The sequence below is a fragment of the Salvelinus namaycush genome, chromosome 34 (genome assembly GCF_016432855.1).
Source record: "Salvelinus namaycush isolate Seneca chromosome 34, SaNama_1.0, whole genome shotgun sequence".
NCBI classification, from domain to species: Eukaryota; Metazoa; Chordata; class Actinopteri; order Salmoniformes; family Salmonidae; genus Salvelinus; species Salvelinus namaycush.
In genome coordinates this window covers 18,849,133-18,868,854 of record NC_052340.1, presented here as the reverse complement: position 1 = coordinate 18,868,854, position 19,722 = coordinate 18,849,133, and the positions used below count along the sequence as shown (strand labels likewise).

Sequence of the window (19,722 nt, the reverse complement as noted above, 5' to 3'; positions counted from 1 at the left end):
GTGTTTGGGGGGGGGGGGGGGGGGGGGGGTCTAGGACATTCAAACAGTGGAAACAAGAGCTAGAAGTTGCAACAACGCAACTTTTATAGTGTCTCTGCAATGCAAATCCCATGAATCAATCCCACAGCTCTGTGTTCTGCAAATAAATAAATAATGACATCTCTAAAAGGTTTCCACAGGGACAGATACGCCATTCTCCCTTCCTCCAGGAAATACATGTAAGTGCCTGTGTAATCCTGATGATGGTGGATAGGCCGATAACTGCAGTGTTGCACTTGATAATTGCTGCCACTGCACAAGTGGTCGTTAATGCAACATTGGCTGCCATCTTTCCCTCTCTCTCTTAGTGGTGGTGTGTCACGTTCGTTATAGTGATGAGACCAAAGCGCAGCGTGATTTGAGTACATCTTCTTTAATGAAGAAAGAACACTGAACGAACTATACAAAAACAACGTGAAGCTATATAATAATAGTGCTGACACAGGCAACTAACCATAGACAATCACCCACGAAATAATCAAGGAATATGGCTGCCTAAATATGGTTCCCAATCAGAGACAACGATAAACAGCTGCCTCTAATTGAGAACCAATCTAGGCAACCATAGACATACAAAACACCTAGACTAGTACCAACCCCATAAACATACAAAAACCCTAGACAGGACAAAAAACATATATCACCCTTGTCACACCCTGACCTAACCAAAAATAATAAAGAAAACAAAGAATACTAAGGTCAGGGCGTGACATGGTGGAGTGAAAGTAATTACGGTAAATATTTATCCGAGAGCTCCTGCTCCTCTCTCTGTTTCTGTGAGAGAAGGCAGGCAAGGCAACCAAACCGACTGCGAACGCCGCACATTAGAAGAGTAGCAGACGTATTGTTGTGGGCTTTAAAAAAAAGGAGAACAAAGCCAGATCAGGTTCTGCTTCTTCTCTTCTCTCTCAAGAGTGCTGGGATTCTTTTAATGCCTCTCCTGGAAGACATACAGTACCAGTCAAAAGTTTGGACACACCTACTCATTCAAGGCTTTTTCTTTATTTTTTACTATTTTCTACATTGCAGAATAATTGTGAAGACATCAAAACTATGAAATAACACATACGGAACCATGTAGTAACCAAAAAAGTGTTATATATTTTAGATTCTTTAAAAAGTTGCCACCTTTTTGCCATGATGACAGCTTTTCATTTCCTCAACCACCTTCATGAGGTAGTGGAATGCTTTTGGAATGCTTTTCCAACTGTTTTGAAGGAGTTGAAGGAGTTCCCACATATGCTGAGCACTTGTTGGCTGCTTTTCTTTTCTTCTCTTCACTTCACTCACTCTCCTTCACTCGGTTCAACTCATCCCAAACCATCTCAATTGTGTTGAGGTCAGGTGATTGTGGAGGCCAGGTCATCTGATGCAGCACTCCATCACTCTCCTTCTTGGTCAAATAGCCCTTACACAGCCTGGAGGTGTGTTTTCGGTCATTGTCCTGTTGAAAAACAAATGATAGTCCCACTAAGCGCAAACCAGATGGGATGGCATATCGCTGCAGAATGCTGTGGTAGCCATGCTGGTTAAGTGTGCCTTGAATTCTAAATAAATCACCAACAGTGTCACCAGCAAAGCACCAGATCATCCATTCACCTACTCTGCGTCTCACAAAGACACGGCGTTTGGAACCAAAAATTTCAAATTTGGACTCATCAGACCAAAGGACAGATTTCCACCGATCTAATGTCGATTGCTTGTGTTTCTTGGACCAATCAAGTCTCTTCTTATTGTTGGTGTCCTTTGGTAGTGGGTTCTTTGCATCAATTCAACCATGAAGGCCTGATTCACCCAGTCTCCTCTGAACAGTTGATGTTGAGATGTGTCTGTTAAATGAACTCTGTGAGGTGCAATGTGATGTGCAGTTAATTGCCCATTTCTCTGAGGCTGGTAACTCTAATGAACTTATCCTCTGCAGCAGAGGTAACTCTGGGTCTTCCTTTCCTGTGGCAGTCCTCTTGAGAGCAGGTTCATCATAGCGCTTGATGGTTCTTGCGACTGCATTTGAAGAAACTTTCAAAGTTCTTGAAATGTTCCGGATTGACTGACCTTCATGACTTAAAGTAATGATGGACTGTCATTTCTCTTTGCTTATTTGAGCTGTTCTTGCCATAATATGGACTTGGTCTTTTACCAAATAGGGCCATCTTCTGTATACCAACCCTACTTTGTCACAACACAAATGATTGGCTGAAACGCATAAAGGCGTTAAGAAATTCCACAAATGAACTTAACAAGGCACACCTGTTAATTGAAATGCATTCCAGGCGACTACCTGATTAAGCTGGTTGAGAGAATGCCAAGAGTGTGCAACGCTGTCAACAATGCAAAGGGTGTCTACTTTGAAGAATCTCAAATATAAAATATATTTTGATTTGTTCAACACTTTTTTGGTTACTATATGATTGCATGTGCTATTTCAAAGTTTGATATCTTCAATTTTATTCTACAATGTAGAAAATAAAAAATAAAGAAAACCCTGGAGTAGGTGTCTAAACTTTTGACTGGTACTGTATGTTTAAAGGCATAGAATAGTTTGGGATTAATGTTGAGCAGACAGGCAGGCTGTTGCCCTGCATATTCTGATTCACCCACTCCACTGGCTGGCAAATTAACTATTGAGGGGGCTAGGTGGGGAAAATGACAAGAATTTAGACAGAATATTTCACGCTATTGTAGACTGGTGTTGCCAACTGTAGGCTACTTTGCTGGGTCTGATATCTCCTTTTCAGCACAGGTCCAGCTTGTTGCTGGAACTGTGCTGAAAAATAGAGCCAGCAAAGCAGACTACAGTTGGCAATAGTAGTCTATGATCGTGAATGCGTTTCCGGGCCATCCAAGTACAGCTTGGCTCGGGTCAGCTCGGCTTAGAAGTGTGGAAAGTGTATTGAAATAGCATACTACTACCAGATAGTATAAGATGAGCTCATTGGAATTATCCATTAGTTGCAAGAATTTTGATGCTGATGACAATGGCCTACACCTGTCTATGAAAACAATGTGGTACAGTACTCTATGAAACAATGTCAATAAAGAGCTTTTATAGATTGACCACAGGGTGGCACACAAACAATATGATATGGCATGGCACTCAGCAGACTCAGCTCAACTTCAGTAGGCCTAGAGCTGATATTATACATTAATACTACTAGGCACCCAAAAGCCCCATTACACATCCACATAGAATTGCCTATCCAGATGTATTTCTTTAGTTGAGTAAACTATTTATTGGAAAATGTAAAATAATTTACTGTACAAAAGCACAGAGGTGTGTTCATGCTGTGCTAACACGTCCTGGTCACCTGTGTACTTATATACACACACGTGACCAGTGACCTAACCCCATGTGAGAGTGCCCCTAGTTGTCACAACTCCTACCGAAGGTGGCTCCTCTTCCTGTTCGGGCGGCGCTCGGCAGTCGTCGTCACCGGTCTACTAGCTGCCACCGATCCCTTTTCCCTTTTCTGTTCGTTTTGTCTTATTGGTTTCACCTGTTTCTTGTTTAGGTTTTTAGTTGGGCTATTTAAGCCGGTAGGCCCGCCTGCTCTTTGTGCGGGCTTATTTTTCCACTGTGTTTATGTGTGGCAGTGTGTTTCATGTTGGGTTTTTCTCCGGACTAGTTGGATACTGTTTTTGGGCTAATCGTGATTGTGCGCCCGGCATTTTGGCGTGTACGATTTTCCTTGTGCTGTAATAAAAGCACTATTCTGTACCTTCAGCCTCCTGCGCCTGACTCCGCACCCACTACGCCTGAGTGCGTCACACTAGTTTACAAATGACGAAGTTAAAACAGCCCTAGACAGACAATATATTCACAACACTTGATTAAATGAGACATAAGCCATCGACATAAGTAGACGGAAATGGCCCCTACAACATGCACAGTAGGGGACACTCTTTTCATGCCGAGACCCAAATGCAGACAGGAGGCAGATAGATGGTTGGAGTCTTACAATGTTTATTACTCCAAAGGGGTTGGCAAGAGAATGGTTGTGGACAGGCAAAAAGTCAAAACCAGATCAAAGTCCAGGAGGTACAGAGTGGCAGACAGGCTCGTGGTCAAGGCAGGCAAAATGGTCAGGCAGGCGGGTACAAAGTCCAGAAACAGGCAAGGGTCAGAACCGGGAGGACTAGAAAAAGGAGAATGCAAAAAGCAGGAGAACGAGAAAAAACGCTGGTTGACTTGGAAACATACAAGACAAACTGGCACAGAGAGACAGGAAACAGCTAGCTCATCCTTAACCTCCTCAGATAATCTGTGCAGAAAAGTATCAAAAAGAGACTCCGGATTCAAGCCTTTCTCCCGGATACCGGAGACTCAAACTTCTCACCTCTGCCATGAATTCCTCCAGATGGCCGATTGTTGTTCCCAAACTGCTGTAGCCCAGAAGAGCACCCTTCCCGACATTAGCGTAATAATATATGTTATCTTCGATCGGTCTGAAGAAAACGAAGATGGCTGTATCTCGAAAATAAGCAAGCACTGAGAAAGAAAACTCAGGCAGGCACCAGGATTCCTCGAATATCGCTCTGTAGGTGGTAAGCAGGGATCATGGGGAGTCAGGATAGGCTGTACCAACTCACCACAGATAGGGACATGTATGTTCTCGTTGGCTGGCCCTCGCTTCATATTCGTCGCCAAGCCCACTGGCTCCAGGTCCTCTGTAAGTCTTTTCTAGGTAAAGCCCGTCTTATCTCAGCTCACTGGTCACCATAGCAGCACCCACCCGTAGCACGCGCTCCAGCAGGTATATTTCACTGGTCATCCTCAAAGCCAACTCCTCCGTTGACTGCCTTTCCTTTCAGTTCTCTGCTGCCAATGACTGGAACGAATTGCAAAAATCACTGGAACTGGAGTCCTATATCTCCCTCACTAACTTTAAGCATCAGCTGTCAGAGCAGCTTACTGATCACTGCACCTCTGTAAATAGCCCACCCAACTACCTCGTCCCCATAATTTTTTTTGCTCCTTTGCACCCCAGTATCTCTACTTGCACATCATTATCTGCACATCTATCACTCCAGTGTTTAATTGCTAAATTGTAATTATTTCACCACTATGGCCTATTTGTTGCCTTACCTCCCTAATCTTACTACATTTGCACACATTGCTAATAGATTTTCTAGTGTGTTATTGACTGAACGTTTGTTTATCCCATGTGTAACTCTGTGTTGTTTTTGTCGCACTGCTTTGCGTTATCTTGGCCAGGTCGCAGTTGTAAATGAGAACTTGTTCTCAACTGGCCTACCTGGTTAAATAAAGATGAAATAAAAAAAATAAAAAAAATAAAAAGTTATCTTATGAAAATATTATTACATTTCTTATCCGGCAGGGGGCAATCTTCTAATATAAATTGTGCATCTATCTTGACATGTTCTCCAAAACACAAAACACAAATTAGATTTAATTAATTGAGTAAGTCCTGAAGGTATTGCTTTGCATATAGAATTACAATCTTTATAATGTATTGGGAAGTTATATGTTTCTAAGAACCTTCTGTAAGAGAGTATATTTCCTTCTTTATCAATAGAAACTACTACTACCTAGTGGCTACTAGTACACTGCATGCGAAGGGAGAGAGACCCATGAAGTGGGCAGGGCATGTCGTGTTGACAAACGTTAGCTTCTAGCTAGGCTACGTCACCGTCTTGATTTGGGGCGGGGGCTTGCAGGAGATTTAATAGGAAGGTGGCAAAGACGCTGTGAATGTTTACTGTTTTTAATCGAATTGAGAGACATTTAACCACACAGCAATATATATTACAATACAGAAGGGTTTCACGTATATTTGAGAGATTATATCACCAGAAGAAGATGGGTAGCTGCCTTACAGTTGGACCAAATGAAGCCGTGGTTGTCTCTGGTAGGTGTCCCCCCTTCCTGCCATGCTACTGTAGCTAGGAAGCTAACGTAGCTAGCTTGCTATCATACAAGCTTAATTGTTAATATATGGTTATTTTGTTAACCTATTCGTTTACCAACGGTTCAGTTAATGTATAGTGCTTCTACACCTGCATTGCTTGCTGTTTGGAGTTTTAGGCTGGGTTTCTGTACAGCACTTTGTAACATCAGCTGATGTAAGAAGGGCTTTATAAATACATTTGATTGATTAGCTAGTTAATGAAACGGTCATTGCATTGATTTTGCTCGACGGATAAACAACATAAGTCATATCGCTTCACTAACGTAGTCAGTTAGGTTGTTACTAGCCCTTGATCATGTCTCCTAGTTCTATTACATTACACACACGAGTCATTGGAGGAAGGCGTCTTCTGTGGGGAGTTTTGTTGAAAGCAACTCTGTCTGAACATTAACACGCATTGATTGTGGTAGGATTTTGGAAGCAGAAGGACTTGATCTTTCATATCAAATCATTTTGAAAAATGAAAATATTAAGTTGATACACACATTTTTTTTATAGGGTTATTGTTCCCACACAGCCATATATCTATGTTAAAACACGTGTTTACTGTTTACGGAAGACAGAGGGACAACCTATGCTAATTAGAAAGACAGAGGGACCACCTGTACTAATTAGCTAACTTGCGTGCTCCGAACACCTGTGTGTAACCGAAGAAGGTCGCCAGAAACATATTGTAACTGAAAAATATTGTCGGCTGCAACTATGGTAAAGCCGGTTAAAACAGTGTACAATAAAGTGTGTATTTTGCATTTGTGAAATGTAGATGTGATATGAAAGTAAATGTATTTGTTTCTAGAACTGGATCGCATTTGAGAATCGATAGATTGATTATTTGATTGATTTAGCTGCCAGGACCAGTCTACCTGTGAAAATGGCAGTGGTGTAAAGTACTTATGTAAAAATACATTAAAGTACTACTTAAGTCGTTTTTGGGGGTATCTGTACATTACTATTTATATTTTTGACAACTTTTACTTCACTACATTCCTGAAGAAAATATTGTACTTTTTACTCCATACATTTTCCCTGACAACCAAAAGTACTCATTACATTTTGAATGCTTAGCAGGATATTTCTTGAACTTGTAAGTAAGCATTTCACGGTAAGGTCTACACCTGTTTTATTCGGAGCATGTGACAAATACAATTTGATTTGAATTCTGGAAACACAGTCACTTTAATGTTGCTGAACTGGGATGCAAGCCTTGCTAATGCAATGTGGTAACTAGTCTCTTTCCAGCTGGTGGCCTTTACCACAATTCCAAATAACAGTCATGCAATATGCCTGAGAAGCAGGCTATGGACAGGTTCTTTTTTTCTTTTTTACATGTGCCACCCCAGTGACAGGGATGGCAACCTCACACTTGGTTTGGAGTGTCATAATCTCTGGTGTAAACCTATATGAGGGACAAAAATATTTTAGGTCAAAATTATAGTTTTGAATGAGCGAAGTGATACCAACACTTCCATGTTTTGATTGTTTGAGTTACTACATCCTTAGCTATGTACACTGTAATATGATCCTCACTTAGCTGCCAAGTGCAAGGCCAAGGGATTTCTTAGCTTGCAGGGAAATTATACACAATGCTATGTAATCATGTAGCCTACCCTTATAGAAGTCTATGAGTAGCTTATACCTACATGTTTTACATTTGGCCCTGTAGTAACCTAGCTATTGCATGGCACCAAGACAAAGGAATTGTTGTGGTAACAACTAAGAAGGGTGTCAACTGAGCATCAGTAATGAGTGCTGATGAATGATAGTCATTCCCTGATGGAAATCTTGTCTTTTTCATTTCTCAGGTGCCTGTTGTGGCTCAGATGAGAAGACCTACATGGTGGGGGGCTGGGCCTGGGCCTGGTGGCTCATCACTGACATTCAAAGGTGAGACCGTTGATGACGATGTCATGGTATGCTATAGAATTGTCTTCATCAGTCTATCAGCAATCATGGGTTGTTTTGCAAATGGTCTGGAGGAGGCTTGTTTTATTTCTTCAATGGATAAATAAGACGTTTCCATACAAATACAAACGTTTCCATACAAATACTAAATTGGATAAAAGGGCTGCCTGAGGTTTAGAAACCCACAATCATTTATGGACACAGCTCCAACAGGTTTTTCAGCTATCGTAGATTTCCACAATGATAGCCTATAATTCAGTAAACACACCAAGCAGACTAAAAATCAGCCAGGAGGTGTGTGCGTGGAAGACTATTATTTTATTCTTTGCCACACTTTCCTGACTGACCTACATTGTGTTAATGAATTCTGGATGTTTCAAATGGAAACATGGCAAAGGACACTTGGCCCCACCTTACACTACAGTACACATTCACTATTCTGCCTTTTTCCCCGTGTGTCACTTGGCCCCATTCTTACCCTTTTTCACAGTAGGTTAGGTGCTGTCCTCTGTTTATTAACTGACTGTAAGGCATTATCCTCTGGGTTTACATGAAAGCATGCAATGTTTTGTTTAGGGTTTCTTCAGGTTATTTTTGCTCAATAGCCAGTAACTAGTCACTAGTCGTTTGGGGCGTGTCAAGGAAGTGGTGGCAATAGAAGTAGTAAATCTCCAGAAACAATAAACGTTCCACTATAGAAATATTCCATGACTGAAATGTTGCCATTGTGAAACTCCTCATGTGACTTCCCAATGATATTTATTCAATGATGAGATAAGATAACAATATTTCAGCTGAGCCTCCAAATTATTCCATTATTTCTTCTCCTGATGTGTTGTCAGTGACAACATTGTCACATAATACTGATGCAGAGTGTTTTTCTGCAGTTGCTATATCCATTTTTGGTTAATGATATGTAACCATTGATTCTTGAATAATTTAACTTATAAAGGCCTCATGAGCTTAGTTCAACTGTCGTACTCCATCAGAACCCAAAATTTAAGCTTGTTTTACTATGTTTGTAAACAAAGTGAATGAAAACAAACACTGTATACTATAGCCTCACAAGATGGTTAAAACTATAATTTTGAAATCATGGATGGTCACTCCTTGTATCCATAGCTCTGTATGAATTTGAGTGGTTGCATTTCTACAGCCCCATCCCTTAGCTTTTTTCCGAAACAGTGGAGAGAGAACGTGTCGTTATTGTTTCAACTGCAGGTTGCCCCTTTAATTTAAGGTCTGCATTAACTAAAATACGTTTTTTCCCCTCATATAGGATTACACTGGAGATTATGACACTCCAACCCAAGTGTGAGGATGTTGAGACTGCAGAGGGGGTCGCCATCACTGTCACAGGGGTGGCACAGGTAAAAAAAAAAAAAAAATTTAACTGCTAGAAATAGACTAGTCACCACCATGACATACCTCCCATAATTTGTCTCGCAAAATGCGTTGTCAGTGAAAACAGTGCCAAAGTATCGTTTCGTCAGTTGTATAAAACCGACACCATTGAATTGGAAAATATTTATAACTTTAATTGTTATTAATTTTAATATCTCATTGTAGCATACCAGTTTACAAACTGCAGCTATAGCGAGCTCTTTGTGTAAACTAACTTACAGCCATAGATCAAGTTGTTAAATCACAGTGATTCATATTTGCGTATGCAACCAGGCCACAGTCTTTCCGAATCTCTCCTTCATCTCTTCTCCAGATCAAAGTGATGACAGATCATGATCTTTTGGCAATTGCTTGCGAGCAGTTTTTGGGCAAATCCGTCCCCGAAATCAAAGGAGTGGTTTTGCAAACCTTGGAGGGACATTTACGCTCAATTCTAGGTGAGGAGAATCTCTCCAAAGTAAAATATATGTTTTTTTATATTATGGTCTTCTGTTGATTTCAGTTGGTTGTTGTCAGCTTTGTTCTGTTAGCTGATGTAAATCAGTGGCTAAACCTCAGCGTCCCACACACACATACACATGGGTTTTGCTGATGAGTAGTTTTTCAACAACATAGAATTGCAGATGGGTAGCTTTTCAAACAGTTTGTTCAAGCTTTGTACTAAATATAGCCTGTCTAAATTATTATAATTTAGAAAAAAGTAGAAATGACAGTCAATGTAATGAGAGCCTGAATGTGTGAAAGGGTAACTTCTAATACCACAAACATGAAATCTGAGAATATAGACTGCACTATTGAAAAGTAAACGTTATATGTTCTGTATTATGATATTTTATCATGTCTTACTTTATGATGATGATGATGACTTTAGAGATCTATGTGTTTTTATCAATGCATTTTGTCTTTGTAAATACCAATGAATTTCAGTGATTATTTGATTACCATGTGGGATAGCCTTAAGTGAAGTAGGTCTATATCCAGTGTTGTAGAAACTGACAGGCTCTTCTGCTCTTCCCTCTCCCCAGGTACACTGACGGTGGAGCAAATCTACCAGGACAGGGACAAGTTTGCCCAGCTGGTGAGGGAGGTGGCAGCGCCCGACGTGGGCAGGATGGGCATTGAGATCCTCAGCTTCACTATCAAGGTGAGTCAATTGGTGGTGCCATGAAGTGTGGAGGGTAAATGCAGTTAAACACACGTTTTTATTTGAATGTTTTTGTTTTATTGGTGTGTTTTATCCTATGGCATTTAATGGATGATGTAAACCTGTTTGAGAGGCGACTCCACTTAACTAGTCTTTACCGTTGTTGATTAGGATTGAGTAATGTGGATTGGTAGTAGTTCTAATAGCCGTTAGCCTAGACTGTCACAGTCCCCGTCAATGAGATCCACTTTTTATTAGCAGCTTGTCGTGTCTCTAGTATGGTTAAATGAGATGACATGCTATTTTCAAATCAATTCCTTATGTGTAATTATTATTACGTGATTAAACTAATCATGTAAACTTAATTAACTAGGAAGTTGGAGCACCACTGAAGCATTAGTTTATATAGAGAGGCTATCTCCCGAATCCACTCTTAAAGATCTTTTATATTAATAGCAATCAATCATTAATTATTCTTTACATTCTATCAGTCTCATCTGAACGTCGTAAAATTCTTGGTTATCTGCACGAACACTAGCATAAATTATGAATCAGCGATATACAAATTGGCTTAATTATTTATTTACTAACTAATCAAATCACAGAAATACATAACAAACAGTAGATATTGGTTACTAACAATGATAGGAAAGTCCCTAGTGGGTAAAGCCGATATGACAGTTTGGTAGACAAAAGGGAAGGGTGATACTGAGAGCGGGAAAGACAAAATAGATTCATTACACACAGTCTATATTTATATTAATTGAAATGCTAATCCTTCGCACATGAACGGCTGCTCATTCGAAAATAATTGGAAGTATATATTTACGCCCGTATGTCATTGTTGTCTTCTCTGTTGGAATCCGGTCCGTCTGCTGGAGAGTTCATGAGTCTCTCTGGATGCAATTCCCTGAAGATTAAAGTATTTTGTGGTTGTTAGAATGGATACTAAAGAGTACCATTCGGGAATGTTCTCCTAGAATAGATGTTTCGGCGGTTGTTGGTATTCTCGTTCTAGGTTTACGTCATTTCTAGCTGCGGATTAGTAATTATACATCTAAGATTTGCTCTTATTCAGTAGGGATCGATAGTCTGTTTAACCATTTCCAGCCATGTAGCCAATGCTCCACGTGGTATAGTCCTGTCCTTTGGTAGAGTTGTAGTTTAAACCACTTCGAACACCAGCATCACCCGGCATGTTTTGGTCTTAGAGATTCAACCATTTGCTACCTTAGCTTACACTGAGGTTTGCGTGGTCTTAACTAGAGGTCGACCGATTATGATTTTTCAACGCCGATACCGATTATTGGAGGACCAAAAAAAGCCGATACCGATTAATCTGACGTTTTTTTTTAAATTTATTTTTTATATATTTGTTTAATTATTATAATTTTTTTGTATTTTTTTGTAATGATGACAATTACAACAATACTGAATTAACACTTATTTTAACTTAATATAATACATCAATAAAATCAATTTAGCCTCAAATAAATAATGAAACATGTTCAATTTGGTTTCAATAATGCAAAAACAAAGTGTTGGAGAAGAAAGTAAAAGTGCAATATGTGCCATGTAAGAAAGCGAACGTTTAAGTTCCTTGCTCAGAACATGAGAACATATGAAAGCTGGTGGTTCCTTTTAACATGGGTCTTCAATATTCCCAGGTAAGACGTTTTAGGTTGTAGTTATTATAGGAATTATAGGACTATTTTTCTCTCTACCATTTGTATTTCATTAACCTTTGACTATTGGATGTTCTTATAGGCACTTTAGTATTGCCAGTGTAACAGTATAGCTTCCGTCCCTCTCCTCGCTCCTACCTGGGCTCGAACCAGGAACACAACGACAACAGCCACCCTCGTCGAAGCAGCGTTAACCATCGCTCCACAAAAGCCGCGGCCCTTGCTGAGCAAGGGGAGCAACCACTCCAAGTCTCAGAGCAAGTGACGTTTAAAACGCTATTAGCGCGCACCCCGCTAACTAGCTAGCCATTTCACATCGGTTACACGAGCCTAATCTCGGGAGTTGATAGGCTTGAAGTCATGAACAGCTGCTGGCAAACGCACGAAAGTGCTGTTTGAATGAATGCTTACGAGCCTGCTGGTGCCTACCATCGATCAGTCAGACTGCTCTATCAAATCATAGACTTAGTTATAACATGATAACACACAGAAATACAAGCCTTAGGTCATTAATATGGCCGAATCTGGAAACTATCATCTCGAAAACAAGACGTTTATTCTTTCAGTGAAATACGGAACCGTTCCGTATTTTATCTAACGGGTGCCATCCATAAGTCTAAATATTCCTATTACGTTGCACAACCTTCAATGTTATGTCATAATTACGTAAAATTCTGGCAAATTAGGCGGCCCAAACTGTTGCATATACCCTGACTCTGCGTGCAATGAACGCAAGAGAAGTGACACAATTTCACCTGGTTAATATTGCCTGCTAACCTGGATTTCTTTTAGCTAAATATGCAGGTTTAAAAATATATACTTCTGTGTATTGATTTTAAGAAAGGCATTGATGTTTATGGTTAAGTACACATTGGAGCAACGATACGCACCGCATCGATTATATGCAACGCAGGACACGCTAGATAAACTAGTAATATCATCAACCATGTGTAGTTAACTAGTGATTATGATTGATTGGTTGATTGTTTTTTATAAGATAAATTTAATGCTAGCTAGCAACTTACCTTGGCTTACTGCATTCGCGTAACAGGCAGTCTCCTCGTGGAGTGCAATGAGGCAGGTGGTTAGAGCATTGGACTAGTTAACTGTAAGGTTGCAAGATTGAATCCCCCGAGCTGACAAGGTAAAAATCTGTCGTTCTGCCCCTGAACGAGGCAGTTAACCCACCGTTCCTAGGTTCCTATTGAAAATAGGAATGTGTTCTTAACTGACTTGCCTAGTTAAATAAAGATTAAATAAAGGTGTAAAAAAAATATACACTGCTCAAAAAAATAAAGGGAACACTTAAACAACACAATGTAACTCCAAGTCAATCACACTTCTGTGAAATCAAACTGTCCACTTAGGAAGCAACACTGATTGACAATACATTTTACATGCTGTTGTGCAAATGGAATAGACAAAAGGTAGAAATTATAGGCGATTAGCCAGACACCCCCAATAAAGGAGTGATTCTGCAGGTGGTGACCACAGACCACTTCTCAGTTCCTATGCTTCCTGGCTGATGTTTTGGTCACTTTTGAATGCTGGCGGTGCTCTCACTCTAGTGGTAGCACGAGACGGAGTCTACAACCCACACAAGTGGCTCAGGTAGTGCAGCTCATCCAGGATGGCACATCAATGCGAGCTGTGGCAAGAAGGTTTGCTGTGTCTGTCAGCGTAGTGTCCAGAGCATGGAGGCACTACCAGGAGACAGGCCAGTACATCAGGAGACGTGGAGGAGGCCGTAGGAGGGCAACCACCCAGCAGCAGGCCCGCTACCTCCGCCTTTGTGCAAGGAGGAGCACTGCCAGAGCCCTGCAAAATGACCTCCAGCAGGCCACAAATGTGCAGGCCACAAACAGCTCACACTGGGGTTTGCTTAGTCTGATGTGAATTTCATCAGGAGTTGGTTTTATACGTAACAGTAGAAAAGGGTGGTCCATGGCGCCTAATGTGATGGCTAGGCTCCTGGGGGTGTGACCACTGACTAGTTAATCTTTATATGAAAATCCATACTCATTTAGAAGGTCAATATCACATTACATCTTTTCACAAATAGTTTCATGTTTAATCACATACTTTTCACAATATTTAGATGTAAACCTGCCAGCTGGGAAATGTACACTTTAAGAGATACCGTTATGTGTGTTTCCTGTTCTTCATGAGATCATCAAATGAAACACACTTGTCATAACTGTCCCTTAAGTGTCCACGGATTATTCTCAAAAGTAGCCATATGGTTTAATTCTCTCATTTTGGGGATTAGGAGTTTGGCCAAGTCTCTGTTCTAGGAGACACTCTCCCTCAATACTGCATGGTAGTTTCTACCCGGTATTTACGACCGGAGGTGATAAACCTGGGTTAGGATAGTGTGAGAGGGGGGGGAAGCCATGATCTACACCCAGAAAGGGCCATGTCATGACAAGCTCTTCACTACAAGTGCGACAATGAATTAGATGTTATTATATGTTGATGTTGGACATTTTATTTACGTTTTTGTTCCCTCAAGTATCTCTGGTAGTGTATGGTAATCTGAGCTACTGTGTGTGTGTGTGTGTTGTAGGATGTCTATGATAAAGTGGACTACCTGAGCTCACTGGGGAAGACTCAGACAGCAGCAGTCCGGAGGGATGCAGACATCGGTGTGGCAGAGGCAGAAAGGGATGCTGGGATAAGAGTAAGATTCAATAAATTTAATAATTCGAGAGGGGCAATTATTTCTATATTAATGTAATAATGTACATACATTTCATTTGAAAGGTTTGTAAGCTCATTTTATTAATTTCCCCTTTTCCTCTCCTCATACACTTCCACTCTGTTTCTCTCTCCTCATCCTTTCGCCCTCTCTCTCTCTCATGTACATTCAAATCTCTTCTCTCTCTCTCTCTCTCATTGTCTTTCTCTCTCTCTCGTTGTCTCACTCTCTCTCGCCAGGAAGCGGAGTGCAAGAAGGAGATGATGGATGTCAAGTTCCTCGCCGACACAAAGATGGCAGACTCCAAACGAGAACTTGAACTGCAGAAGGCTGCTTTCAACCAAGAAGTCAACACCAAGGTCTGCATGAACTCCATACTCCACTTTTGAATGTCAGTTAAATGAGTACAGTGCGATAGCAATTCCAGTCTACTAAGTTATTCTATGATGTTGGTCCATCTGAGTCTAAATTATCAGTAGGCGTTAGTAATTTAGTAAATGCAACATTTTACGCGATCAAAGAGCCCGGAATTAACATTAAATATAGCCCTAAGCAGCCAAACGCTTCCTCCAGCCAACCTCAACATAAAAACTCCTCTATCAACATAGACGGCCATGTCATGATCCTGTCTCTCTGTCTGTGTGCTTCAACATGGACGTCATGGTCATGTCTCTCTCTGTCTCTGTGTCTCCAGAAAGCGGAAGCCCAGCTGGCCTATGAGCTGCAGGCAGCTAAAGAACAGCAGAAGATCAGGCTGGAGGAGATAGAGATTGAGGTGGTTCAGAGGAAGAAGCAGATCACCATTGAGGAGAAGGAGATTTCCCGCACAGAGAAGGAGCTCATCGCCATGGTGAAGAGGCCTGCCGAGGCAGAGGCATACAAGATGCAACAGCTGGCTGAGGGACAGAAGTGGGAACAGCTTTTATATCATAACAGAGCATTTCCACAGTCCCGTTATACGCTTACCTAGCTGTAACATACAAACTGTCGATCACTAGTGATTCCACTCAACTTTGTGCATTGTCTTCTATCACAGAAATATTTTCTCATGAGTCTGGAATTCTTCAACACATGTAGATTGGTAGCACTTCATTTAACTGTGGAAAAAAAATGCTAGTTTTTTTTATCAAGTGAGCAGTTAAAATGGTAATTACACAATAATAGCATATGAATTAAATTGTTTATTTTGGAAACTAGCGGATACTTTTAGTCTCTTTTGGAAAACAATCTAGTTTCCCAGTTGTTCTGATACAAGTGTGGTGTGTCTTTCAGGATGAAGAAGGTTCTGACGGCCCAGGCAGAGGCAGAGAAGATCCGGAGAATAGGCGAGGCAGAGGCTGGCTCCATTGAGGCTATAGGGAAGGCTGAGGCTGAGAAGATGAGACTGAAGGCTAAGGCCTACCAGCAGTATGGAGAGGCAGCCAAGACTGCTCTTGTCCTGGAGGCCCTGCCCAAGGTAACAGACTATGGAATTAAGTCACATAAGTCATATTGCACTGATTGTTTTAAATGCAGTGTATTCATGCGTGCGTTTGAATAGTTTAGATGTGATCAAATTAAATCACTACTGCCTTGATGAGACCTTCATACAGATGTATTTATATTGAGGTAGTAATGTGTAGATGTACAGTAGACACTCATTAACATGCCCCCAGATAAACCTAGTAACATTGATACTAATAAAGCAGTAATAAACAGTTAAAATCTAGTAACAGTAATAATGCCAGCGTTTGACTTTTTATTTCTGACTTGACAAAGTACAGAAGTATCAGTCATCAGCCAGTAGTTATCTATGGTATCTTTGTCAGCCAGTGTTAGAGGTGGTAGACTGCATGTACAAGTGTAAGATTACACCATTTTAAAGTGACTCAGAAGTCAGATGATTTGTTGATGTAATATGCCATTATATACCATAAATGTGTCTTGTGATGTGAGCACAATAAAAACATCTCAATGTGCCCGTGTCTTCCTAGATTGCAGCCAAGGTGGCGGCGCCGCTGGCCAGGACCAATGAGATAGTAATCCTGAGCGGGGAGGGAAACCATGTGACGGGGGAAGTGAACCGCCTCCTGGCTGAACTTCCTGTGTCCGTCAGCGCCCTCACAGGAATTGACCTATCAAAGGTAATTAGGGGCTGGACAGGAAGTCTAACTTCACTTAGCATCAGTATAGTATTGTTCACCAGACATGCATGGTGAAAATGGTAGGTAAAACAGATTAGTGAGTCCATAGAAATATAATTACACCCATCATGGAACGTTGACTTACCACTAGAGTGGTAATGTCTGTTCTAATTCTATGAATTAGCCAATATGTCCTATAGAATCCTATTGGTGCTGCTGGATTGTTCCAACCTACATGCAATTTTTCAGAAATAGTGAAATGAAACGTTAGCATACAATATCTCTTTCTAGCCTAAATTGATTTTTTTTTGTTTCCTATTCCACAGATCCCACTACTGCAGAGGATGACTGATGCTCAGGCCTGAAAACAATCTCTCCCTTCTACTCTCTGTTTTATGCACACTCATAGACTGCCTTCAATACCCTTGAAATTATTATTGATTTATTAAATATGAACAAGTGGATTTTTTTAAACCTCTGGTGCCTTAATTTCTACAGGACCAGAATATCTGCATGTACCGCTGCTCCTTTATATACTCTATGTATCTTTTGAGTTCACTACTTTTTGAATCATGAAGCTTTTTACAATAAGTAGATCGCATGACATTATCATTTAGCATGAACTGAGCCTTTTTGATGTTACTCATAAACCTCTAGTCTCTACCTTACCATATCATGTCAGTGAACAGCTGTCAAGAAGAGCAATCTCTATGATTTTCTTTCAAAGTTGTACTCACCTTGCCTATTATACACTTCATTATTACTCAGTAATTATCTCTTCTTGCTCTCATGTGACTATTTTATAGGTTATGGAAGTTACTGTACTCTAATGTATATAACTTTTAATTTAACTGATTTAATTTGTGTCCATTATGATGAGTTATGGGTTTTCACAATCAGGTGACAAGTTGTATCAAGTGCTACATGAAACAAGGTGCTCACTGCTTACTATCCTCAATTTATTTAGGCTTCTACTTTGTCAAAACTCTGGGTAACTGGGAATTCTTCCCACTCTTTAAGAAATCATGTGTTTTCATTTAGTTTTACGTTGCAAACATTGTTTAGTACATTATTCCAAACACATTTTCATTTATAGCAACAAGAATGGCTTTTTATACTCATCCCAGAAACCTGATTGGCAGTCCTTTTTGTTTCTTTGGCTATGATGCCTCTTTCTGAATTGGCATGAAGTAAGTTTGAGGGAGAGATTAAGTACTTTGTGGGATTCTAATGATGTAGCGTAATTTATTGAGAGAACTTTTTGTCCTGGTGAAAGTTCAGTATGTGAAATATTGAAGTGTTTTTGAGTCCAAGAAGAAGTAAAATGGTGTTACTCATAGCCAAACACTAGTCATTGCTCCTTATCATTTTTATTTTCAGGAATAGTTTTTATTTTTTTATGAGCTGTGATATGTTTTTAATAAGTCATTTTGTTAATTCTGTTTTCTTAATTTCATGTTTCAATTGATTAGTGTGACTTGATTATAACATTGACCGACACTTGTTGCAGTTTTATATAGTAATATAAGTACATTTTAAGCCATGTAAGACAGCTCTTCAGGTTCTGTCCACGATGTAATCTTTGTTAAAGATAACTCTGTATATCATACACTTGTCAGAGAAAGATATCACTCCTGTTTAGACAATGCTGTTCAATGTATTTAGTAATTTATCTTGCTTTTAATCATCTATAATTGTGGAAATGGGTATATGTACTGTTACACTATTGCCATTCCATATTACCTCCATGTTTATGATCTGTTTGTTGAGCTCATTCCAAGACTGAATCACAATCGGATTTATATTGGCTTTTTGTTGTATTGTGGTTAGTCATCGTAGAGGTAAAAGACTAACTTTCTGCTTGTTGTTTAGTATCACTATTTACGTTGTAATCTTAACCAAGGTGGAGAGTAGCCCTTTGTACAAGGACAGGGAAACGGCAGATCTTGGTCATTTTTTTTATATATGTGGATGCCATCATCACTGATTTGGTGACTTGCACTATTCAACATGAGTTCATGGAAAATGGTAAACCAAGATGGGAAAACTCCCAGCTATCATGTAAGTGGACAGATTACAAAAAAGCACTGAGCAAATTATAAAGAATATCAGCGCTCAAATGATGTTTGGATTGGAAAAATGTTCCCTTGTCCTTTCCCCCTCCAAGACATATCGTAATGTTATTTTTAATTAGTCAAATGAAAACGACTTATGGACTGTTACTGTTATGTTTCTTTTTGTCTGCCCTCAAGTTGATTTGACTCTACTTCATTGCAGCCATTGTAATCTAAGTAATTTTGACAATACTGTGAAAAGGTTTCAGTTGTGTAACAGCTGTAATTTGGAATTTTGAGTTACATTGTGGCTTCACGACCAAATGCATTGTTCTGGCTAAGCTTTTATTTTTGACAATCCACTAAAGATACTTTTTTACTTTTTGGATACTTTTTGTTAAATAATTATCACTTTACTGTTGTGTCAAATATAGAGAGATTCATGCACTCCATTTTTTAAAGTCAATGTAGATGTTTTTATTTTTCAACAGGACTACATATTTGTGAATGTTACATAATATTACCTTATTTGAGTCTTCGTCTGTCATGCTAATAAAATTACAACATAGTTGTGCTCTTCTAATAATTCAGTATCTTGCATCGATGTGGACAGCTGCAACATTCATGGCATGTAAAACCAGATTTTTATTTAACTAGGCAAGTCAGTTAAGAAATTCCAATTTACAATGACGGCCTACCGGGGAACAGTTGTTTAACTGCCTTGTTAAGGGGCAGAATGACAGATT

General features: G+C 39.9%; 1 protein-coding gene across 1 annotated transcript; it reads left to right on the top strand.

Annotated features, from left to right (window-relative positions):
- The first annotated feature begins 5,706 nt into the window (after positions 1-5,706).
- LOC120028724 (flotillin-2-like) lies at positions 5,707-19,562 on the top strand. The gene is made up of 11 exons (XM_038973947.1): positions 5,707-5,906; positions 7,769-7,850; positions 9,148-9,238; positions 9,586-9,709; positions 10,298-10,416; positions 14,668-14,781; positions 15,039-15,158; positions 15,494-15,708; positions 16,072-16,255; positions 16,773-16,922; positions 17,249-19,562. The coding sequence occupies exons 1-11, from the start codon at positions 5,750-5,752 to the stop codon at positions 17,285-17,287; spliced, it is 1,395 nt and encodes a 464-aa protein (XP_038829875.1). The 5' UTR covers positions 5,707-5,749; the 3' UTR covers positions 17,288-19,562.
- Positions 19,563-19,722: the final 160 nt, after the last annotated feature.